At 40.5% G+C, this 25,666-nt stretch overlaps 2 protein-coding genes across 2 annotated transcripts in view; both read left to right on the top strand.

Moving 5' to 3' along the window:
* The first annotated feature begins 182 nt into the window (after positions 1 to 182).
* On the top strand, positions 183 to 1,103 carry LOC133649201 (C-C chemokine receptor type 3). The gene has a single exon (XM_062046035.1). The coding sequence runs from the start codon at positions 183 to 185 to the stop codon at positions 1,101 to 1,103; it is 921 nt and encodes a 306-aa protein (XP_061902019.1).
* A 7,542-nt stretch (positions 1,104 to 8,645) lies between these two features.
* Positions 8,646 to 25,666, top strand: part of LOC133648669 (uncharacterized) — a 59,806-nt gene continuing 42,785 nt past the window's right edge. The window contains exons 1-2 of the mRNA XM_062044967.1: positions 8,646 to 9,061; positions 23,306 to 24,455. Of these exons, the coding sequence (XP_061900951.1) occupies positions 23,335 to 24,455 (1,121 nt within the window). The 5' untranslated portion in view covers positions 8,646 to 9,061; positions 23,306 to 23,334. The remainder of the gene's footprint in view (positions 9,062 to 23,305; positions 24,456 to 25,666) is intronic.

Raw genomic sequence — 25,666 nt, 5'->3', positions numbered from 1 at the left:
AACTTTAATGACTCCCAGCTTTCAAATATTTCCAGAAGGTTCCTTTTGCTGTCTTTATAATGAGCAATCATCGCAACCTCTCTCTCTTTTGACTCGTGTCACATCTCTGAAAGCTTGGATAACAAGCGTCTCCTCTCCGATGCTCCAAAGAGAGAAGTCACTGATCTACCTTCCATTCAATCATGCTTGACTTCTCCTTTTACCTCCTGACCCTAAGAGTCGTCATCTCCTGCATTGGGCTGCTAGGTAATGTGGTCCTCATCCTTTCCATCATTCAAACCAGGGTCTCCTCTCTCAAAACATTCGAGCTCTTTCTTATGGGACTGGCCACGGCCAACCTGGAGGAGATTCTCATTGTCAACATCTACGACGCCCTTCAGTTCTCCTCAGCAGTCTCAGACGTTTGGTACTGTCGCTCCCTGAAATTCTTAACCGTGTTTGGAGAAATCAGCAGCATTCTCTTTACCGTCCTCATTAGCATCTATCGCTACCAGAAGATGAGAGATGCCTACAAAAGGGTCCACATTCGCATCTACCTGGACAACACCCGAGCAGCTTGGATAGTGAGTGGGGTTTGCGTCGGGATTTCAGTCCTCCTGAGTGTCCCCATTTTTGTCATGAACCTGCAAGGAGAGGTGAGGAACCTCACGAGGAACAACACAGTATGCCCACCAGACTTCTTCCTTTGCAGCAACCATGACAGTCCAACAATCAACTGCATTTACAAATACGTCTTTATCCTGCTGTGCAATCTGCTACCGCTGATCATCGTCACGCTCACCAGCGGCCTCATCGTCACCGTGCTGCTAAGCCACAGGACAATTGTGACGCCTATTGCCAGCGTGAGTGGCTCGACGCAGATCGTTAGAAAGCATAACGGGAGGTGGTTTCACCGTAGCACACTTGCTATCCTGGCGGCCATGGCACTCTTTCAGGTGGACTGGACTCTCTATCTGGTCTTCCAGTTGACTTTCAACCCCAAGGATGTCCCGTTTTGGGCGGAAATTGAGTTCTTCATATCTACGTCCTATACGTCCATCAGTCCATATGTGTACGGAATTGGGAATAGATTGTTCTCCGCCAGGAACCTCAGAAGAAAGTAGCTTGAGAATCTTCTTCTCATCTTAAAAGTGGGAAAATTGTGAAGCAACTTATTTTTGTTTGTTTGTATGTCAGTTATTTTGCATGCAGACTACTTTTTGGTCCGTGGAGAATGATGTAAGATGTTAGCAATAGATGGGTGTGGGACTCCATACTTCTGTGTGGGTGGGCAATACTGCAAATGTTGGTATTACTACCAAGCAAATATAAGTATTGACTGATATCAATACTGATATTGAGACTTTTTACATGAATTCTTTCAAGACTCTTCGCCAGCACTCCCTTAAAAAATTTGGATTTTTTTTCCCTAGTTAGATAAAAGATTAGTCATGAATGATTTTGTGATTCCTCCCTTTAATTTATTATAATCAGAGTAAAATGAGTAAAGAAAAACTCAAAGTAACTTATTTCCCGAGTTACAATATAACCATTTCAGTGGAACCAAGGTTATTGTACATCCTACTTTTCATATGATTCACTTTTTGACGAACATTTTTCGTAAAAGTTTTCCTCTGTTTTATATACTGTATCGTCTCAGTTATTGTATAGCCATACATTGAGCATAACAAACTAGTCTGTTTTCCATTGTATCATTCTGCAAAATCAAGTGTCTAAACAAAGCATCTCACGCGATTTTCAGTTCTGAATTGTAGCATATAAAGTTAAAAAGTTAAAGTGCCAATGATTGTCACACACACTAGGTGCAGTGAAATTATCCTCTGCATTTGACCCATCCCCACAGGGGAGCAGCTGTGGTGGCCGCAGCCAGGAATCATTTGGTGATTTAACCCCCAATTTCAACCCTTGATGCTGAGTGCCAAGCAGGGAGGTAATGGATCCCCTTTTCTTAGTCTTTGGTAAGACTCGGCCGGGGTTTGAACTCACAACCTACCGATCTCAGGGCGGACACTCTAACCACAAGGCCACTGAGCACATGTTGTTGTGGGGTTAGGGAGTCACGTAGTGTGTGTTGTTGTGCCGCACAAGCTTATCTAGCGCATGCTCGTCCTTGTCCGTGCGTTCTTGAAAATGAGAAAAGTGCCAGATTTATGATTAAAGTGGTACCACATGTTTTTGGGAAATTTTGCACATTATTCACAATCCTTATGAGAGACAAGAACATGTCTTTCTCTTTTTTATGCATTAAATGCTAGCAAGAGTCAGCTGACAATGCAGGTCATGGGGATTCAATCTATTTTGCCTATACAACGCTCTAAAAACATCAAAAAAACATCCGTCAATGTTTATATACATGCTGTAAATATATACTGTATGTAATGTAGTAACAGGCACATCCATGATAATGTGTCGTATTTACGTATTTTGGTCATTTTAAGCATTACTGCGGCACATTGATTTCTCAGAGCACATCAAAATTTTAGCTATTTCCTTTACAAAAACAACAACTGCTAATCATGGCAGACTTCATGAGCGCCATCAACGACTACATTAGGACAACTGATGATTCAGAAACTAATATTTTTTAGCCTGAATATACGGAGGCTGAGCTACAAGTAGGGATGATGTTCGTTAAGAAATTATCGAGTTCGATGCCATTAACGAATCCTCTTATTGAACCGATTCCTTGTCGAATCTTTTATTGAATCCAGATAGGTTGTTGTGTGTGCACTGAGTTCCAAAAACCACAAATGTTATATGACTGGGCCGGCACGCTGTTTATATGGAGGAAAAGCGGACATGACTGAGGACAGCATGCGGCCGTTAAAGGGTGAAGATTTCAGGTGAGAGAGGCCGCTAAAGGCACGCCCCCAGTGAGCATATAGTGCTGCTATGAGCGTTGTAAATAAAAAAAATTGCCGACAAACACATCACCAACAGGGACAAGATGCCGCTCACTTTTGACATCCCGGTGAAGCACACTGTGGAGAAGAAGGGGACCAGCACGGTAGCGACTCGATACGCACAACGGGGCAAGAGAAGTCGGCTTTTACTGTTGTGCTAGCTTGCTATGCTAATGGACAACGAGACTGACTTTGAAAATGAGGAGAGGGAATCTGGCGTGTTTGATGGAGAACTTGCCCAGCAAGTATATTTACAGCTAGAATTCACCAAGTCAAGTATTTCATATATATATATATATATATTTTTTTTTTTCTTCTTCAGTGAATATATATATATTTTCAGTGAATTCTAGCTATATATATATATATATATATATATATATATATATATATATATATATATATATATATATATATATATATATATATATATATATATATATATATATATATATATATATATATATATATATATAAATAAATAAAATAAATACTTGAATTTCATTGTTCATTTATTTACACATATACACACACATAACACTCATCTACTCATTGTTGAGTTAAGGGTTGAATTGCCCATCCTTGTTCTATTCTCTGTCACTATTTTTCTAACCATGCTGAACACCCTCTCTGATGATGCATTGCTTTGTGGCACGCACAAAAGTGCTTTCATCAAATGCACTAGAGTCTGGAATCTTCCATCTCTCCCTAGCATGGCCCAAAACTGGTCAATCCTTACTTCCTGAGGAAGATCTTCACTGCCAAACACTTGGTAGTCCACTACTTCTTCCCGGAGGCTATCCAGGTCCAATCGCAGCTGCAGCTTGGAACTTACAAGCGTATTTGTTCATCTTACTCGTCGTCGGCGTCGCCATGGCTGTATCTTCCTCGTTCTTCTGCTTCGTCTCCTTGTTGTGTGCGCAGTTGTGCACTGCACTCTCTAAAAGCCGTAGATGTTATTGTCACATATGCATGTACAGTAGATGGCAGTATTGTCCTGTTTAGGAGTGTCACCACATTGCTGTTTACGGCAGACGAACTGCTTTACGGTAGACCAGGGGTCGGCAACTCGCGGCTCCGGAGCCGCATGCGGCTCTTTGACCACTCAGATGCGGCTCAGCTGCATACTTGCCGACCCCCCCAATTTTCCCAGGAGACTTCTGGATCTCAGTGCCTCTCCTAGTTAACTCCCAGGACAAATATAATCCTATTTTCACTCTGATTACTAAATTAAGGGCGTGCCCTGAATGCACTGCAGTAATTGTCCTCTATAGCATTTACATACAGCGTGCCAGCCCGGCCACATGTTGTATGTCGCTTTTACTTGCACACGTTGGAGACAGCAAAGCATACATAGTCATCAGCCACACAGCTTACACTGGCGGTAGCCGTATAAAACAACTTTAGCACTGTTACGTTACAAATATGCGCCACACTGTGAACCCACAGCAAAAAAGAATGAAAAACACATTTCTGGAGAACATCCCACCGTAACACAACATAAACACAACACAACCAATACCCAGAATCCCAAGCAGCCCTAACTCTTCCGGTCTAGATTATACACCCCCGCTAACACCAAACCCCCCCACACATCAACCCCCCTCCCCCTCCGTGCGTCGGTTGAGCGGAAGAGTTAGTGCTGCATGGGATTCTGGGTATTTGTTGGGTTGTGTTTATGTTGTGTTACAGTGCAGATGTTCTCCAGAAATGTGTTTGTCATTCTTTTTTGGTGTGGGTTCAAAGTGTGGCGCATATTTGTAACGTAACAGTGTTAAAGTTTTTTTTTTACGGCTACCGTCAGTGTAAGCTGTGTGGCTGCTGACCTAGTACGCCAGCTGAAGCTGCATTCTACATGTGGTCGAGCAGGTACACTGTTTGAGCAGGCTGTAGAGGGCGCCAAAAGCAGTGCCATCACGTCCTGATATCCGGGAGTCTCCCGGAAATAATGAAAGGATTGGCAAGCATGACGCTATCAAGCGCCATTCATTCAAAACTCGCGGGCCGCCCTAATATCAAATTTACATATTAAAGTGCATGCCGGTGCGTGTGTCTGAGACCCCTGGTTAACATAGAACAAAGCAATTTAAGCTTTGTATGCTGTGTTTTTCATTTAAAATTTTGAATTATTTTTTGTGGTTTCCATTATTTTCTTTAATTTGTGAAACTTGCCAAAATGGCTCTTTGAGTGGTAAAGGTTGCCGACCCCTGCGGTAGACGAAAACGTGACTGCTGTTGTTGTGTGTTGTTACCGTGCTGGGAGGACGTTAATGAAACTGCCTAACAATCAACCCACATAAGAAACCAAGAACTCGCCCTCGATCATTCTACAGTTATAACGTGATTGGGCAGGCATGCTGTTTATATTGTGGGAAAGCGGACGTGAAAACAGACTGTCCTCACTCAGGTCCGCATGGAGCTGGAGGGGGCGTGGCCTCCAGCTCCGCCTGAATTTCTGAACATTTTTGGGAAAATATTTGTCTCGGGAGGTTTTCGGGAGAGGCGCTGAATTTCGGGAGTCTCCCAGAAAATCCGGGAGGGTTGGCAAGTATGCCCAGCGGTTCATTTCGGACATAGAAGATGAGGACTTTTATGGATTTGTGGATGAGGATTGATCAAAAAATAATGTGAGTACATTGATAAATACTTCAATAAAGTCCAACCGAACTCAGCTTTGCTCCTGCTGCCTTTTTAAAACAGTGTCCATGCATGCTAACGTATGTTTTAAGCTAGCGTATGTTTTAAGCTAGCGTATGTTTTAAACTAGCGTATGTTTAACCATGCCTGCGCCCAAAAATACGCTGCACCTTATTTATGCGTTAAATACAGAAATAGCACCCGTAACTGACACGGCGCATTTTAATACGGTGCGCCCTATGGTCGCGAAAATACGGTATAGTGGCTTCGATAACGGGAACCGGTTCTCAAAAAGGGATTCGAATCCATGGAATCGGTTCTTTTCTTATTGAACAATCGGGAGAACCGGTTTCGAACATCATCCCGAGCTACAAGTTTAGACGCTGAGTGATAAACAGATCCAGCTTTAGTAAAACTTTGAGCATCATGTAGCAGTAGTGCTAAATGCTAAACAAGAAATACAAACTACAAACAAAATAAAACAGTCACTTACGGTATACAAAGTCTGCTCTCACTGGGATGCCAACTGATGGGATGTTTATATATTTCCGCACAAGACTTGTGTTTCTTGTTTAGATGAAGAATTCATCATAATCATCACCCAAGAGATATAAAAACAAGCGGTTATTTTGTGTCTTTCTCGTGATGTCTTTGGGTCTAGATTGAATTTCAAAGTTGACCAACTTCTGGGTTCATGACCACAGCATTATACAGGTAAGAGGCATGATTTATAATCTAGCATTAACTTTACCAACTCAAAAGTGATAAACCAGGTCACTGGCTCAGTATGTCAATAGCGGTATAAGCTAGTTACACCTCTGTTATCAAGGTGCAACTAAAAGTAGTTCCTCTGCATTAGTTTTTATAATAACAATGTGGCTAATACTTGGTTCGTATTCAGTTCACAACATGTAAATGGATTATTTTTGGCAGTTTTTGGATGTTTTTAGAAGGCTTCGTGGGCGGAATAGATGACTCCCATTAGCTACAATGTTAGCCACCTAGTATAAGTCGAATATTAAAAATTATAATGCATTAAAAAAATCTATGTGTTCTTGTTTTACATTGGGATTGAGAATGATAGGCACATTTTTTTTAAAGAAGCGCAGTTTCCCTTAAAGGTGAGAAACACTATAACATTTAAGAAAGAACTGGTACCAAATTAAAAAGGTGACGTCCGTGTGGCTCTCCCTTTTTCTCCTCCCTTGCCACTCATCACCGTCTTCGCTAACAAGAGCCTTCAACAAAGGCAGAGGTTTTGGTAATTATTCATTTATCCATTTCATTTGTAATTTATGCACATTTATATTGTTTTCTCTATGTAAAACAAGAATTATCCAGAAAAAATGTGTTTTTTGTTAATATATTGGGTGCCTGCAACAGATACATTGTATTTAAATTATTTGTAATGGAAAAAATGTGTATGTTTTTTTGTTTGATAAGGTCTTTGTCGGGACCTTTTGAAACAGATTATTAACAAAAACCTAAGGTACCGCTGTATATAGATGTACCCTTATCGATAATTTGGCGATGTGGACAAAATCACAGATATTTGTGAAAATAAACGTAGAGAAGAAGTTAAACATATCAATGTAATCATGTGAGACATCCCTCCACAAAATGGGCTGTGTAGTTTTTGTGTAATCGCGATATTTAGTTTTATCCAAAAGACCCTACTGAATGCATTCTCCACCCTCCTTCATATTAAAAAATCCCCATTGCACATTATAATCTTCAACACCCCTTAAAAAAAGGATTTATTGCAAAACATTTCTATTACACACTGTCATACTGTCAAAGCGCTTTGAGTACCTTGAAGGTAGAAAAGCGCTATACAAGTATAACCCATTTATCATTATTTATCATTTACTACTGGTTTTGTTTGCCTAATAAATTATTTATATAATACAAAAGAGTGCACATTTATCAATAAAAATATATAGTTCTGGGTTTTCGAGGAAATAGCTCTTTATTTTTCTCAAAAACTGTGTCCTTTTCATCAGTAAACCAGTTGCATATATATATTAATTGTATTTCTTGTATTACATTATATATTTGGTTTTATAATGTAAAAATATATATAATCAGACATACCAACCAGTGTTCGTATACATAAAAAAAATAAAACTCCTAATTACGGTTTTGTACTACTGTATGTGCCTTTTACTATTGCAGGACTGTACGTGTAATTAATTCCAGTATCAACTCATCACAAAACGTAAAACATGTGTTAAGTGTTCACGCAATGTTTTTTTTTTAGTAACATGCTTACATTATTTCCTGCCAAACAAGGTCATATTTTTCAATAAGAGAATGCAGGTAAAAATAAAAAGGAGACCCACCCTTTAATGATTCTTTTGTTGAAGCTCTTATTGCTGTGTACATTCTTGTTTTATTTTATTTTTATTGGTTTATTCATTATTAGTATTTTTTTTACCAAATGTGATTTTTTAATTTTATTTTAACAAAAGGATGCAATAAGTGCAACATCATTGTGTATTGTATGGGAAGTTATTCTATTAGATTATGCATACTTAAATTGTCTATTACTTGTGAAATGTATAATTTATTTGAACTATATTTTTAGTGCTAACAATGTAGAGGCTAACAGTTGTAACGAACAATACAGCTATATACAACACTACTATCTAGTGAGCCATTGTTGAGATATCACTATTGTGGTAGGTAACTATAAGTTTTCATCGTTAATCTACGGCTGTTAAGAGCCACATATTGGTTTAATATATGTAATATATTCAATATTTGAAATGTTAGAGTATACTATAGTGTAGTAGTGGCTCCACCATTTTTTGTCACAAGACAGTAGAGTGGCGACCAATGGCGACGTAGCGAAACACGCTTGTGTCGTTCAAACCAGAAACTCTCAACAAATGCTCATTTTGTAGTTCATGTCATATTTTTATCATCACGATTATTAATCCACATTTATTTCAACTTTGAAGTAAAGCCGTGGAAAGACTCAGCAACCCGGAAGGAGCATGCGTATTGGCCCACTGGAGCTGTGGCGCCATAGTGAGGGTGTTACGTCACAGCCCCTCGCGCCAATGTGTGTGTGCATGTATGTGCGTGTGTGTGCTTACGAGCAGGTAGACGACGACGAGGACGCCAAGAAAGTTTCTGGAATATTTCAACCGAGAATATACTTGAGTTTGTTATCATTTATCATTTACAACATAGCGAAAAAAAACTCCCGCTTTTCCTGGTGGATGCAGCGCCATTGGTGGAAGCGGAAAGGGGGAGGAGCGGTGATAGCGTGCATGCGCTTTCTTGGCTGCACGACGTACACGCACAGCGGGGTCGGTCGATGCGGACGAGCAAGAGTAGCCCAGTGGCGTGACTCCTCAGCCTTCCCTGTTGTTTGCCACTTCTTAAATCGACGAATTAGTACAAATAGGAAGAATAAAGACGGGCGGCGCAACAGTTGTGCCCGACCCACCCACGTTGGCTGCACCGGAGCTGAGACGTGAGGCGTTTGAGGAAACTACAACTTTTCCAACTTGGTGAGTGTCGGCCTGCCTGCTTCGCTCTCATTCTCTCGCTTTTTCTTTATTTTCCCTCCACTTTATTTTCATTTGTTTAAAGCTCAGCGGTTTTCGATCAAAAACAGGATATTGAGGAGGCCGTCATGGTTGAGTGGAAGCCTTTTGATAGCGATTAACACCTTTGGTCAACGGCATCATCATGTTGGTGTGACTGTGTAGCTCTATGGCGGCGTGCTCGTGCTCGCTCCTGAAACGACAACAATTTAATTTGAATATATTTTAAATAACGTTGTTATACATTCAAACACGCTATAAAATACTAACGTGGTCTGCTTGCAGTGTTGTTATTATTTATTTGAATTAATCACGGGACCATCCGGCCATGTCAGCCATGTCCTCCACGAGTAAAGACACCGAGCTGCCATTGGTCAGTCACGCCGAAGAGCTTGCGCTGTTAGTAGGTCATCAAAGTCCTCTTTTCTCGCACTTAACTTGGACTAAAGTAACATATAAAAGGCGCCTAATATAACACAAAAAATAATTTTGTTTTAGCTGTCATTGTTACTCAATACTGTACTATTTTGGCTTTGACGTAATATTACGATGATTATATGAAAACACGTGTCATAATTACCGCCATTATCATTTTTTAGATGTTAAGAGTCAATTTGGGGTATGTATAATTATATTCCACATATTAGTCTACCTTATCAATGATCATTCTTGCTTTTGATTGGCAGTAAGAGATCTACTACTTGTGCAATTGTTATCTTAATTTACAGTGGCGTACACAAATATTGTATCCTACTGAGAGCCTAATGTTTTGGTTACCCGGGAGGGTCAGAACATTACAAAAACTCTCTTAAAAACAATGCAAAGTCAGTCAAACTTAAGCATTTGTTATTATTCAGGCAAGATATTTGTGGGGTGTTGAACTTTTACAAATGTCAGTTCAAAACTTGGGGAAAAGTATTATCTTTGCTATAGAGTTCTAAAAATTACAATGATGTAACTTGGAGAGAGGATCCTTGATTGGTGTTTTTGCAGCACATTCGTGAAAGCAGTACCCTGGGATCTTGGACTTGTGTTTTTGCAATATGGTATGAGGCTCTTTGATTAGCATGTTTGCAGGTGGTCCTCCAAAACAAAAGCACGCCTCTGTCGTATAATGGGTCTGTGACTAGTGTTTTTGCAGACGGTCCTTAAAAACAGCAGAGCGATTCTGTCGTATGGCAGTGTTTCCTACCCATAGGGCATGGGCCCATTGTTGGGGCACAAAAATGTTTTGTTTTTCAGCTGTGGTAATCCGTTGTAATATACTTTTCCACCACTTGTGGCAGTAATGACAATATCAAACCAACAGAAGAAGTCTGGGGCCAAATTCAAAGAGAAGTTTAAGGTAGGGCTGGGCGATATATCGAATATACTCAATATATCGCCTGTCTCTGTGCGATATAGAAAATGACTATATTGTGATATTCGAGTATACATTCTCACGCAGTTGCTTTTAGCTGCAGGCATTACACTACAGGCGTTTCTCACTCTTTCCTGTCTCTCCTTCTCACAGAGACATAAAACAAGCGCACTTTCTTACATACGTCACATACTGTCGCGCGTGCCACGTCATAGGCTCTCGCGGAGCAGACAGGTAGAGGCATGGGTAATGTTAACTGTGGTGCTAGCGGAGCGGTGCGAGTGGTAATACGAGAGAAAGAATGTCCGAATCTGGTTACAAATGAAGGAATAATTAATTCCCAGGAAAAATAGCTCAGGGTCCATCGTCTGGCGGTGGTTTGGCTTCAAGCGGGAAGATGTTGAGCAAACAACCGCAATATGTCAAGTATGCGGCAAAAGCGTTGCTACAAAAAGTAGCGGCACTGCTAATTTGTACCATCATTTGAAAAGTCACCCGCTAGAGAATGAGGAGTGCTTGAACCTCCGCATGTCAACATCTCGGCCGGTGCCACACCCACAAAATGCCCAAGCAACCATTTCTAGATCAACACCGTATGAAAAAAATAGTCAACAACAGAAGGAGATAACGTCCGCAGGAACTTTCCACTTTGCGAAGGACATACACTATTTGATTTCCTATTATGCAGCTAATTTTTATTTGACAGTTTTTGAAAATATCTTGTGTGACATCATGCACAAAAGTGCACTTTATTTATTTTAAACTATTGTAGTGGCGTTCTGTACAAAAAGTGCACTTTAATTTAGTGTTGTTTTGATATGTCATCTTAGTGACATCATGCACAAAAGTGCACTCATAGCTTGTTTTAAAATGTCTCTGACAATCTTGCACTTTATGTTTTGGAAATTACATGAATGTTTGTGCCACTGCTTAATAACTGTTTAATAAATACAGTTTTGGTAAATTTACTAAGTTGTGATTTCCCTCTCTGCATGAACGTTTAAAATTAGCATATATTAACAATATTAATACCTGGGATTTATATAGCGCTTTTCTAAGTACCCAAAGTCGCTTAATGCAGTATGAACAAGAATGTTTTAATGTAGACACATAGAATCATCATACTGGTGTGATTATATGCATCAAGTGTTAATTCAAGGCTAAGGCAAAATATCCAGATATATATTGTGACATGGCCTAAAAATATAGAGATATTAATAAAAGGCCATATCGCCCAGCCCTAGTTTAAGGGCAAAACTTATGACTAAGGTGCTGAAGCTGTATTATCATTTGCACTTGAATTTTATTGACAGTTTAGTTAAGAAACTTATTCGATATTCATTTAATTTATTTTATTACAGCGTAATTGTATGTAAAAAAGTTGTTTGTCAGTTAGTCCCTTCTTATGCCTGGTTAGTAGTTGTTTTTCAGCCTGACCTAATCTTAAGGTTTATGGGTTAAATAAATAATGAATAATAATCTTTGTGATTAACACATGGTTTCATATCATTTGACAAGGTTGTAAGTAGGTTAGATATAATTATTTAATACGATTTAAAAGAGTAAGATTACTAATTCAGTGTTAATATTTGAGTGGGCCCAGGCCCCTTTGTAGTGGAAATGTTGAGACCACAGGTAAAACATTTTTAGAACCCCTGCTATAAAGGATCTTTTACTAGCGTTTTTGCTGGCGGTCCTTATAAACAGCAGCGCGTGCTTGTCATACAGAGATTCTCAGTGACGAATGTATGGATTTGAACAAGAGTTCAAAGTAGTTTCACCTCTGTTATACTTAGTAGCTGTGTCTCAATTCGTCGGCTGCATCCTTTCAAGGACCCAGCCCATACGGTCAAGGAAGTGTGGGTCCTGGACAGAGTCCTCCATGCGTTGCTGGAGTGATGTGAATTTGGATGGTCTAGCATGCCCAACAATTCCTGGTTGTGTCACATGTTCACATCCTCACGCTTGTGATATCGCCGCCTGATCCAAAAAGAAGACAGGATAGGTGGAACGAACAAAATCTTAAAATTATGAAGGAAATGTTGTATTTACATTTATCGTGTGTATGTGTGCTGGTGTCTGCAAATTTATTGCCAGCTCAGAAATAAATCTTATATTTTTATTCTTTAACTTGGGGCTGGGCAATATAGACCAAAACTGATATCTCTGTATTTTTAGAACGAATGGCGATATCCGATATATATCAGCATCTTAAACAAAATGTACAAAGTGCTTAAAGGTGCCATATGTAATAATGTGGCCAGAAATGGTACTGCAATCACGGTCAAAATTCCGTAGTCCCCTCCCACTCTCCACGACTGAGGTTGCCAGATACGCAGCCGAATCCTACTCCAAGGAACTTCAAATGGCAATCAACGAGTTCTACGCTGTAGGTTTCTCTTGTTTATGCTTCTTGCTAGATGGTTTACTAAGTAATTATGCCACATTTTACTGATGTCGATTAGCCAAATGTATTTGTAAAGTTACGCAGCAATATTTTCGTCGGGAGTCGGGACAGATTGTTGGCATTACCCTGCTAAAATGTCTAATTTGACCGCACGGACCATCATCCAAATTAGGGCTGGGCGATATATCGAATATACTCGATATATCGCAGGTTTGTCTTTGTGCGATATAGAAAATTACTATATCGGGATATTCGAGTGTACGTTCTCACGCAGTTGCTTTTAGCTGCGGGCATTACACTACAGGCTTTTCTCACTCTTTCTTGTCTCCTTCTCACAGAGACATAAAACAAGCGCACCTTCTTACATACGTCACATACTGTCATGCGTGCAACGTAATACCCCCTCGGAACAGAGAGGTAGCTGCATGGGTAACGTTAGCTGTGGCAGGTGGTGCCAGTGGTAATACGAGAGAGAGAAGGTGCGAATCTGGTAACAAATGAAGGAAGAATAATTAATTCCCAAGAAAAACAGCACAGGGTCAATCGTCTGGTGGTGGTTTGGTTTCAAGTGGGAAGATGTTGAACAGACAACCGTAATGAATAATGATAAATGGGTTATACTTGTATAGCGCTTTTCTACCTTCAAGGTACTCAAAGCGCTTTGACAGTATTTCCACATTCACCCATTCACACACTAATGGAGGGAGCTGCCATGCAAGGCACTAACCAGCACCCATCAGGAGCAAGGGTGAAGTGTCTTGCCCAAGGACACAGCGGACGTGACTAGGATGGTAGATGGTGGGGATATGTCAAGTATGCGGCAAAAACGTTGCTACAAAAAGTAGCAGCACTGCTAATTTGTAGCATCATTTGAGAAGTCACCCGCTAGAGAATAAGGAGTGCTTGAAACTCCGCATATCAACATCTCCGGCCAGTGCCACACCCACAAAATGCACAAGCAACCATTTCCAGATCAACACCGTATAAAAAAAAAAGGTCAAAAACAGAAGGATATGACGTCTGCAAGAACCTACCACATAGCGACGGACATACACTCTTTGATTTCCTATTATGCAGCTAATTTTTATTTGACAGTTTTTGGAAATATCTTGTGTGACATCATGCACAAAAGTGCACTTTATTTGTTTTAAACTATTGTAGTGGCATTCTGTACAAAAAGTGCACTTTAATTTAGTGTTGTTTTGATATGTCATTTTAGTGACATTATGCACAAAAGAGCACTAATATCTTGTTTTAAAATGTCTCTGACAATCTTGCACTTTCTGTTTTGAAATTACATCAATGTTTGTGCCTCCGCTTATAGGCCTACTGAAACTCACTACTACCGACCACACAGTCTGATAGTTTATATATCAATGATGAAATCTTAACATTGCAACACATGCCAATACGGGTTAGGTTAGTAAAGTGCAATTTAAAATTTCCCGCGAAATATCCTGCTGAAAACGTCTCGGTATGATGACGTTTGCGCGTGGCGTCACGGATTGTAGCGGACATTTTGGGACAGCATTGTGGCCAGCTATTAAGTCGTCTGTTTTCATTGCAAAATTCCACAGTATTCTGGACATCTGTGTTGGTGAATCTTTTGCAATTTGTTTAATGAACAATGGAGATAGCAAAGAAGAAAGCTGTAGGTTGGAAGCGGTGTTTTAGCGGCTGGCTGCAGCAACACAAACACGTAGCGGCTACGTTGTAGCCGGTGTTTCATTATTTACATTCCCGAACGATGACAGTCAAGCTTTACCATTGGCCTGTTGAGAACTGGGAAAACATAGACTCTTACCAGGAGGACTTTGAGTTGGATACACATTAGTCTGTGGGGAACTGGGACAACAGAGACTCTTACCAGGAGGACTTTGAGTTGGATACACATTGGTCTGTGGGGAACTGGGACAACAGAGACTCTTACCAGGAGGACTTTGATACGCGCTACCGTGACATTTGATCGCTTGCCCGTACGTGCGTGTCGACGTCATTGGTTATGTAAATACGTCGACGCCGTTTTTGTGCGTCGACGCGTCGCATAATTACGTCACACTACCGTCATGGCGGAGCGCAAAGCAGACTGTGCGAGCGAGGGGAAAAACGCACGCCAAAAGTCGTCAAAAGTGTGGGAGTATTTCAATACACAGCCTAATAATGTTGTTGTATGCACACTGTGTCGAGCGGAAATGGCCTATCATAGCAGCACAACGGCTATGAACGAACATTTGAAAAGAAAACCATCAACTAGTCAATCGTCCGCGTTAGCATACGTTGTCATTATTACACAAAAACATGAATGTGTCATTTGTATCTGCTAGGGGTGTAACGGTATGTGTTTTGTATTGAACCGTTTCGGTACGGGGCTTTCGGTTCGGTACGGGGGTGTACCGAACGAGTTTCTAAGCTAAAGCTAACTTTAGCTGCTAAAGTCTTAACAAGTTTCTTTGCTTCTCTGCCTCTGTCTCAGCACGCAGCATTGTCCCACCCATACAACCATCTGATTGGTACACACGCAGCATTGTCCCACCCACACAACCATCTGATTGGTACACACAAAGCATTATCAGCCAATCAGCAGTGCGTATTCATAGCGCATGTAGTCAGCGCTTCAGCGTCGAGCAGATAGGTGTTTAGCAGGTGAGCATCAGGCAGCGGACTCTCCCCAAATGATAATAAACACCTCCCAGTCAACTACTAGTAACATCACTATGAGCCCGTTGACCTACTAGAAACTTAAACTGCAGCTCAGCTCGCTCGCAGTCCTGGTTTGAGGTGAAGGCTAATTACCTCTCAGTTCCAGCCACATCGACCCCTTCTGAGAGCCTATTTTCAGCTGCTGGGAATATTGTAAACAAGAAAAGAAGCAAAGCAAGTAGACATGCTAACCTTTCTTCATTACAACTGTTAGTCACTCACTGGAATGAGTAGAATTGGTTATTGTGTACTGTGTTGGACTGGATGTTTATTTTGCACATTTTAAAAGCAATACTTAAAGGCCTACTGAAAGCCACTACTACCGACCACGCAGTCTGATAGTTTATATATCAATGATGAAATCTTAACATTATAACACATGCCAATACGGCCGGGTTAACTTATAAAGTGACATTTTAAATTTGCCGCTAAACTTCCGGTTCGAAACGCCTCTGAGGATGCCGTATGCACGTGACGTAACCCGGGGAACACGGATATGCCTTCCACATTGAAGCCAATACGAAAAAGCTCTGTTTTCATTTCATAATTCCACAGTATTCTGGACATCTGTGTTCGTGAATCTGTTGCAATCATGTTCATTGCATTATGGAGAAGGAAGCTGAGCAAGCAAAGAAGAAAGTTGTCGGTGCGAAATGGACGTATTTTTCGAACGTAGTCAGCAACAACAGTACACAGCCGGCACTTCTTTGTTTACATTCCCGGAAGATGCAGTCAAGATGGAAGAACTCGGATAACAGAGACTCTAACCAGGAGGACTTTTGACTTCGATACACAGACGCCTGTAGAGAACTGGGACAACACAGACTCTTACCAGGATTACTTTGATTTGGATGACAAAGACGCAGACGTGCTACTGTGAGTATGCAGCTTTGGCTTCTAAACATTTGATCGCTTGACCGTATGTGTGCAACTTTTTTTTGCGTATGTACGTAACTTTTTTAAAATATATAAGCTTTATGAACCTTGGGTTAGGTGAACGGTCTTTTGGGCTGAGTGATTGTGTGTGTTGATCAGGTGTTTGAATTGTATTGGCGTGTTCTATGGAGCTAGGAGCTAGCATAGAAGCTAGGAGCTAGCATAACAAACACGCAGGAGTTTTTATGCAGGATTAATTTGTGGCATATTAAATATAAGCCTGGTTGTGTTGTGGCTAATAGAGTATATATATGTCTTGTGTTTATTTACTCTTGTAGTCATTCCCAGCTGAATATCAGGTACCGTGAGTATGCAGCCTTGGCTGCTAAACATTTGATAGCTGGACCGTATGTGCGCGTCACGTACGTAACTTTTTAAAAATATATAAGCTTTATGAACCTTGGGTTAGGTGAACGGTCTTTTGGGCTGAGTGATTGTGTGTGTTGATCAGGTGTTTGAATTGTATTGGCGTGTTCTATGGAGCTAGGAGCTAGCAGAGGAGCTAGGAGCTAGCATAACAAACACGCAGGTGTTTTTATGCAGGATTCATTTGTGGCATATTAAATATAAGCCTGGTTGTGTTGTGGCTAATAGAGTATATATATGTCTTGTGTTTATTTACTGTTGTAGTCATTCCCAGCTGAATATCAGGTCACCCCCGGCTCTCACAGCATCTTCCCTATCTGAATAGCTTCAACTCCCCACTAGTCCTTCACTTGCACTTTACTCATCCACAAATCTTTCATCCTCGCTCAAATTAATGGGGACATTGTCGCTTTCTCGGTCCGAATCTCTCTCACTTCATGCGGCCATCATTGTAAACAATAGGGAACTTTGCTATATGTTCAACTGACTACGTCACGCTACTTCCGGTAGGGGCAAGCCTTTTTTTTATCAGATACCAAAAGTTGCAATCTTTATCGTCGTTGTTCTATACTAAATCCTTTCAGCAAAAATATGGCAATATCGCGAAATGATCAAGTATGACACATAGAATAGATCTGCTATCCCCGTTTAAATAAAAACAATTCATTTCAGTAGGCCTTTAATGTTTACAGTGCTCCAGAATATTTAGATTGGCACTTTTTTGTATTGGATGTTTATCTTTATTTTTGCACATTTTAGCAAATAAGCAATACTTTCACTTTTGTTGAAATGTTTACACTGTTGTTACAGAATATTTCGTTTTGTACTTTTTTGTATTTGATGTTTATCTTTATTTTTGCACATTTTAAAGCAAAATAAGCAATACTTTTACTTTTGAAATGCTTATACTATTGCAGAATATTAAGATTTGCACTGGATGTTTACTTTTATATTTGCACATTAAAAAGCAAATAAGCTACTTTTAATTTTGTTAAATGTTAAAAGTTTTAAATGTTTACATTGTTACAGAATATTTTGTCATGTTGTTGTCAATGTTGACTGAGTGGCCATACTTTTTTTTTTTGTAAATAAAAGCCATGCCTTTTGAAAAAACTGGCCTACTTTTATTTTTTCATCTTCATTTTAAATAAAATAAAATAAAAAATAATCGGTAAAAGGAAAAATAATCTATAGATGAATCGAAAAAATAATCTATAGATTAACCGATTAATCGAAAAAATAATCTATAGATTAATCGATAGAAAAATAATCGTTAGCTGCAGCCTTAATGTGCATGTCACATACGTAACTTTGGGGAAATATATGTGCTGTATGAACTTTGGGGAGGTGAACGATACTTTGGGCTGTGGGATTGAGTGTGTTGTGCGGGTGTTTGATTTGTATTGGCGGGTTATATGGACGGGATGGGGAGGTGTTTGTTTTGCGGGATTAATTTGTGGCATATTAAATATAAGCCTGGTTGTTTTGTGGCTAATAGAGTATACAGTATATATGTCTTGTGTTTATTTACTGTTTTGGTCATTCCCAGCTGAATATCAGGTCCCACCCGCCTCTCACAGCATCTACCCTATCTGAATCGCTTCCACTGCCCTCTAGTCCTTCACTTTCACTTTCCTCATCCACAAATCTTTCATCCTCGCTCAAATTAATGGGGAAATCGTCGCTTTCTCGGTCCGAATCGCTCTCGCTGCTGGTGGCCATGATTGTAAACAATGTGCAGATGTGAGGAGCTCCACAACCTGTGACGTCACGCTACTTCCGGTACAGGCAAGGCTTTTTTATCAGTGACCAAAAGTTGCGAACTTTATCGTCGATGTTCTCTACTAAATCCTTTCAGCAAAAATATGGCAATATCGCGAAATGATCAAGTATGACACATAGAATGGATCTGCTATCCCCGTTTAAATAAGAAAATCTCATTTCAGTAGGCCTTTAATAACTGTTTAATAAATACGGTTTTGGTAAATTGACTTACCGGTAGTTGTGATTTCCCTCGTGGCATGATAGTTTAAAATTAGCATATATTAATGCAGTATGAACAAGAATGTTTTAATGTAGACACATAGAATCATCATACTGGTGTGATTATATGCAGCAAGTGTTCATTCAAGGCTAAGGCAAAATATCGAGATATATTTTGTGTATCGTGACATGGCCTAAAAATATCGAGATATTAATAAAAGGCCCAGCCCTAATCGAAATGATTATATATAATAATGTATTATTATATATAATCAATTCGATTAGGGCTGGGCGATAAGGCCTGTGATGAGGTGGCGACTTGTCCAGGGTGTACCCCGCCTTCCGCCCGAATGCAGCTGAGATAGGCTCCAGCAGCCCCCGCGACCCCAAAAGGGACAAGCGGTAGAAAATGGATGGATGGAATATATTATATATCGCATAGGCCTACTTTGATGGCAAGCCAAGGCCAACAGTAAAATTACTGCCACATTTCGTTCAGCATAACTCCATATTGCATCCAACCTGACGCACTGCATTCTTTTCCATGTACACACATCACCATCTTTCAGTGCAGAGTGCGATTCAATGAGCCAACCCACATTAGGCATAAACCACGTTACGCATAAATCATATAGCCTACTACCATGTCAATACCAAAAGTAGAACATCATTAGATGTAATGCATTATATTGTGCCAAGCAAATACCACCCCATATGTGCCTGATGCACATACAGTACCAGAAACTGCTACTAGCCGTGCTAATGTTGGAGTACATTTCCTCAGCATATCTGCATATTGAGAACGAAACAGGCACTGACACTACCCAAAGCCACAAAAGTTTTATTTGTCGAAAATATATTTTGCCCTGTCAGTTGGATGACACATCGACATACAGGCTAACGGGCATATATTTCCCCCGTTAGCCTATATGTTGGTGTCAGCATGCTAGCATATCATCACACTAAGCATTCGTTGCACGAACATACTAGCTTTGCTAGACAAGATAATAGACTGTATTGGACAATATAGTTTACATACAAAATGTCCATTTCCATTTATTACAAGTAATAAGAAAACGTAAATGCCTGACCTACCTATTAAGGAGGAAATTCTCAAGTTTGGCGTCAGATGAAAAAATCTTCTCCGCCTTCAATCGTCTCCATCTTTCAAAGGCATCCCTGATGCAAATCCTTGTTTCTTTCTGGCTTTGTCATGAATAAGTTGAGAATCGTAACAATGCCTTTTAGATTTACTAAGGTCTGACATGTTTAGTAACTTTACCAGTGGCAGTAGCTCAACGAAAGTGGCGGTGCGTAACTGGCAATCTGGATGTGACACACTCACAGACTTTCTTATTGGTCAAACGGTGGCGGGCAGGACATCAAATTTTGAAATGAGCATATCCCGGCTGACCTACCGTTATCAGTTATAAAGGTATTCGAACAGAACATGATTTATTAATGCCTTTTGACATATCAGTGCCATTTAATGATGACTTGACATTAGGACTGGGCGATATGGCCTTTTTTTAATATTGCGATATTTTAAGGCCATATCGCGATACACGATATATATCTCAATATTTTGCCTTAACCTTGAATGAACACTACATGCATATAATCACAGCAGTATGATGATTCTATGTGTCTACATTAAAACATTCTTCATTGTTCATTAAACAAATTGCAAAAGATTCACCAACACAGATGTCCAGAATACTGTGGAATTTTGTCGAAGAAAACAGAGCTTTGTGTATTGTGTCCAATAGGGCCCAAACACTTCCGTGCATTTTATGACGTCACGCGCATAAATCATATCCAAAGGAGATTTTCAACCGGAAGTGTGGCGGGAATTTTAAAATTGCACTTTATAAGTTAACCCGGCCGTATTGGCATGTGTTTCAATGTTAAGATTTCATCATTGATATGTAAACTATCAGACTGCGTGGTCGGTAGTAGTGGGTTTCAGTAGGCCTTTAAGTAAAATATTTTTTGAATATCTGAATATATTCCTCTGTTTTGAAATAGTTGCAATTCGGGCAGTAAATAAATCACAACAGCGTTAGTTTTAGCACTTTGTTTATTCATTTGCACAGATACAAAATCTTTCAAATGATCACCCAAATTTTTACATGTTATTTTATCCATTTCTTTTTGCCCTGTTTTCTTTTAAATGTTGTTGTGATTTAATTTCTCCCTTCACTGTTCAAAACGGAAAAGTAGAGCAAACATAAACACAAGATGACATCAACAGTGATTTAACTTTTAACACATATAAAAGTTAACATTTTCCATTAAAATAGAAATATACATAGTGTCTACAAAAAACAGCTAATATTGGTCCATTTATGTATGTACATTAATATATGTAATATGTATATGTAATGTATTAGGACACGTAATATGACATGAGTCAAGCTATTTAAGTCTAAAACTTATACGAAAAAGATGTAAGGCTTTACTTCCAAGCGTTGAAAAAAGCTCTGTACATAAAGCAGGCTGCAATGCCCGGATATGAGGCTCTCAGGGCATAAAGAGGAGCAAACAGGGAGGTCGCTCAACATTACCCTAGTCAAGGTCTTGTATTTTAACACAAATTTAAGTTCCTCATGTCACACCAAGCTTTATATGTCTGGTGTTGGATGTTTTATTTAAATAAATAAAGCTACCGCTGTATTTATATTTTAAAGATGCTCTTTCCTCCCTTGTAACGTTGCCATCTTTAAAATACTTTTCAGAGCTTAACGCACAGAGGATCCTGGGATGTGCAAAGGATACTCGACATGTACACTTATCATATAGGGGCGGCGTGGCGAAGTTGGTAGAGTGGCCGTGCCAGCAATCGGACGGTTGCTGGTTACTGGGGTTCAATCCCCACCTTCTACCATCCTAGTCACGTTCGTTGTGTCCTTGGGCAAGACATTTCACCCTTGCTCCTGATGGCTGCTGGTTAGCGCCTTGCATGGCAGCTCCTGCCATCAGTGTGTGAATGGGTGAATGTGGAAATACTGTCAAAGCGCTTTGAGTACCTTGAAGGTAGAAAAGCGCTATATAAGTATAACCCATTTATCATTTATTTATCATTTATTGATAATGGGAGAAAATAACACATCTGTCAGCCAGATTCAAGGGACACTTGGAGCTTTTTTGAATTGGGACAGCCTTTGCCCATGAAGTTAGCACCCTACAAATTAGCACTGCAAAGGATGTGGTCGTCGAAATGAGACAGCTATTGACTAGCGTTTTTGCAGGCGGTGCTTAAAAATACAAAGGCTCTTTATTAAGAAGTAGCTTTACTGCTAACATATTTATATATTTAATAGGGCTGTCAAAAATAGCAAGATAATTACCTGAAAGGTGGAGCAGGTTGTTATACGGTCAGTGATAAGGTCAATGCATACATCAGTGCAAAGGTGAGTGAGGAGACTACGACTTATGGCAAATTTCACTTCTAAATAAATCCAGACAATACTTGGATAACTGTCACCATGTTTTGTGAACATATAGTAGGTACAGTATGTGTGTAATTTCAAGTAAAACATTTACAAAATGACATCCTTATAAAATGTAAGCATGTGACAGCGCATTAATTTCACAAACGCATCACAACGTTTGCTTTTTCCTTTGACAACATCACAGATTACTACTCACTGCAGACTTCACGAGAGACAACTAACATAATAAAACATCACTTTCTGTGCAATGTCTGCTGTCACTGGGATTCCGACTGTTAGGATGTTGTTACAGTCTGATTAGATGAAGAATGACTTGTCATAATCCTTGCGATGAAAACGGGGGTGAAACCAAGCATCTTTTCGTGTTTGTCTTGCCATTTCCAGGTCTTAATTGGATGCCAAAGTTGACCAGCTTGTTGGGTTATGTCCTCATCCTTCTACTATCAAGGTCAGAGGCATAATTCATGATCTAAAAATAAACTTTCATAAGTTCTGAGGAAGCACCTCACCAGCTGCTTATGTCAATATAGCAGCACAAGCTAGTTAGCTCTCTGTGATAACGGCGCTGCTAAAAAATAGTTAGTCTGTGTTAGCGCTTATAATAACAATATCACTAATACTTGGTTAATATGCAGGTCACGAAATGTAAATGGAGTATTGTTGGCAGTTTTTCGATGGTTATTTAGAGGGCTTTATGGGTGGAATGGAGGCCCTCCCATTGACTTCATTGTAAGCTGACTTTTATTTACGTTTATGAGTTGGAATGCATTAAAAAATACATTTGTCTTCTTGTCTCTCATAATGATTGTGAACGATAGGCCAAATTAAAAAAAAGTGTGATTAATCTAATTTTGGGGGAAAAAAATCTTTCGACAGCACTAATATTTATAGTGTATGAATGTGTTTGTGAATGGGTAAAAGTGATGTATAATGTAAAGCGCTTTATGTATCATTCCAGGTATAGTAAAGCGCTATATAAATACAGACCCTTTATTTTCCAGGATGAAGTGATCAGGCTCAGCGGACGGTGATGCCTGCTACAGGCCGTGAACACGGCAGCTCTATGGAGGACCAGCACCTGGACAAGGGGAGCTTGGCTAACGTCCCGTCATCGGGTCATTCTACGCCACCATTCCCCGCCGCCGTGACACCGAACTTCATCAATGAAGCATCGGTGGAGAGCAAGGTCGTGTCCATGGCTAGCAGCGAAGGCGTGATGGCACTTCATTCCCCCGCTGAGGGCAGCCCAGCCAAGCCCGGAGTGACGTCACCCACTACCTTGGATGGCACCGCAGAGACTAGCCCGGCTATCTCGGCTTCAGGCACTGTAGTGTACACCGTCAACAGTTTGGTCAGCATAACAGAATCAGCACCATTGTCGACCAAGCTGCCAGCTTCCAATTTTGGTTCTTCACTCAAGACGGATGACCATCCATTCGTCTTGACCTACAGAGGCGTCACTGTGACTCTGGAGAACGACCGCGTGTGGAAGCAGTTTTACAGCTGCGGAACCGAGATGATCCTCACTAAACAAGGCCGTCGCATGTTCCCTTACTGTCGCTACCGCTTGGCCGGTCTAGATCCCAACCAGCGATACTGCCTGGTGCTCTCCATCGTTCCAGCCGACAATTACAAGCACCGCTGGAACTTCTCAAAGTGGGAGGTCAATGGATTGTCAGAGCAGCAAGACGAGGGTCCAACGCGGGCCTTTTGCCATCACTACACGCCGTGTCCCGGCTCCGACTTGATGGGTGGGCTGGTGTCCTTTTACAAAGTCAAACTGACCAACAACCCCAAAGACCTGGATGGTCACATCATCCTCAGCTCCATGCGACGCTACATTCCTCGACTGCACATTATTCCGCTTCTCAATGAGGCCACGTCGCCGCTGAAACAGCCTCTGGTCATGGGTCCGGAGAGCATGACTTTCACCTTTCGGCAGACAGAATTTATGGCTGTCACAACTTACCAGAACTTTCTGATCACCCAGCTGAAAATTAACCACAATCCTTTCGCCAAAGGCTTCAGGGAGGAGCGGATGAATCCTCAATTAAGTGGAACAGAGACCCTGCTGCTCAACACTGAACCACAGCCTCTGGTCTTTGAACTTAAGGACCAAATGGAAATCAAAGTAGAACCACTAGAGCAAAGGTATGCCTCAGGATTTTGTTGGTATTTTTACATAAGTGTTGTAGTGATTTGCACTGTGTTTTGTCTTAACACGTGGTTAGTATGCATACCATCTGATCATCATTGCGTTCACTTCAAGCGGAGATATTCAACAAAATGTATTTCCAGGAAAGCTAAGGACCGGGAGCCGAACTTTTCCCTTCAATATTAGTCTTATTTTGTATATTACATAGTACTAGGGCTGGGCGATATGGCCTTTTTTTTAATATCGCAATATTTTAAGGCCATATCGCGATACACGATATATATCTCGATATTTTGCCTTAGCCTTGAATGAACACCAGATGCATATAATCACAGCAGTATGATGATTCTATGTGTCTACATTAAAACATTATTCTTCATACTGCATTAATATATGCTCATTTTAAACTTTCATGCAGAGAAGGAAATCACAACTAAAAAAATCACTATTTTTTTCATACGGTGTTGATCTGGAAATGTTTGCCTCAGCATTTTGATGGTGTGGACGTGTGGCACCAAACGGAGATTTGTTGTGCGGAGTAAGCACTCTTCATTGTCTAGCGGGTGACTTTTCAAATGATGCTACATATTAGCAGTGTAGCCGAGTGTCCTGGGTTCGCCTATAACAGGGGTCGGCAACCCGCGGCTCCGGAGCCGCATGCGGCTCTTTGACCACTCTGATGCGGCTCTACTGCATACTTGCCGACCCTCCCGATTTACCCGGGAAACTTCCGGATGTCAGTGCCTCTCCCTGTAATCTCCCGGGGAAATTATTCTCCGATTTTCACCCTGTCAACTATAATAGGGGGATACTGTGATGACACAGCATTTAGCGCCCTCTACAGTCAACAGTATCAACGTGCCAGTCCAGGTACATGTTGTATGCAGCTTCTGCTTGCACATGTATGTGACAGCAAGGCATACTTGTTCCACAGCCATACAGGTTACAATGACGGTGACGATATAAACAACTTTAACACTGTTACAAATATGCGCCACACTGTGAACCCACACCAAACAAGAATGACAAACACATTTCGGGAGAACATCCGCACTGTAACACAACATAAACACAACAGAACAAATACCCAGAATCCCATGCATCCCTAACTCTTCCGGGCTACATTATACACCCCCCCTACCACCAATCACGTTAGCTCAGTAGCTAAAGAGCTTTGCCGATGTATTGTCGTGGAGATAAAAGTCAC

The sequence above is a fragment of the Entelurus aequoreus genome, linkage group LG04 (genome assembly GCF_033978785.1).
Source record: "Entelurus aequoreus isolate RoL-2023_Sb linkage group LG04, RoL_Eaeq_v1.1, whole genome shotgun sequence".
Classification (NCBI taxonomy): Eukaryota; Metazoa; Chordata; class Actinopteri; order Syngnathiformes; family Syngnathidae; genus Entelurus; species Entelurus aequoreus.
This window is presented reverse-complemented; position numbering and strand designations above follow the sequence as displayed.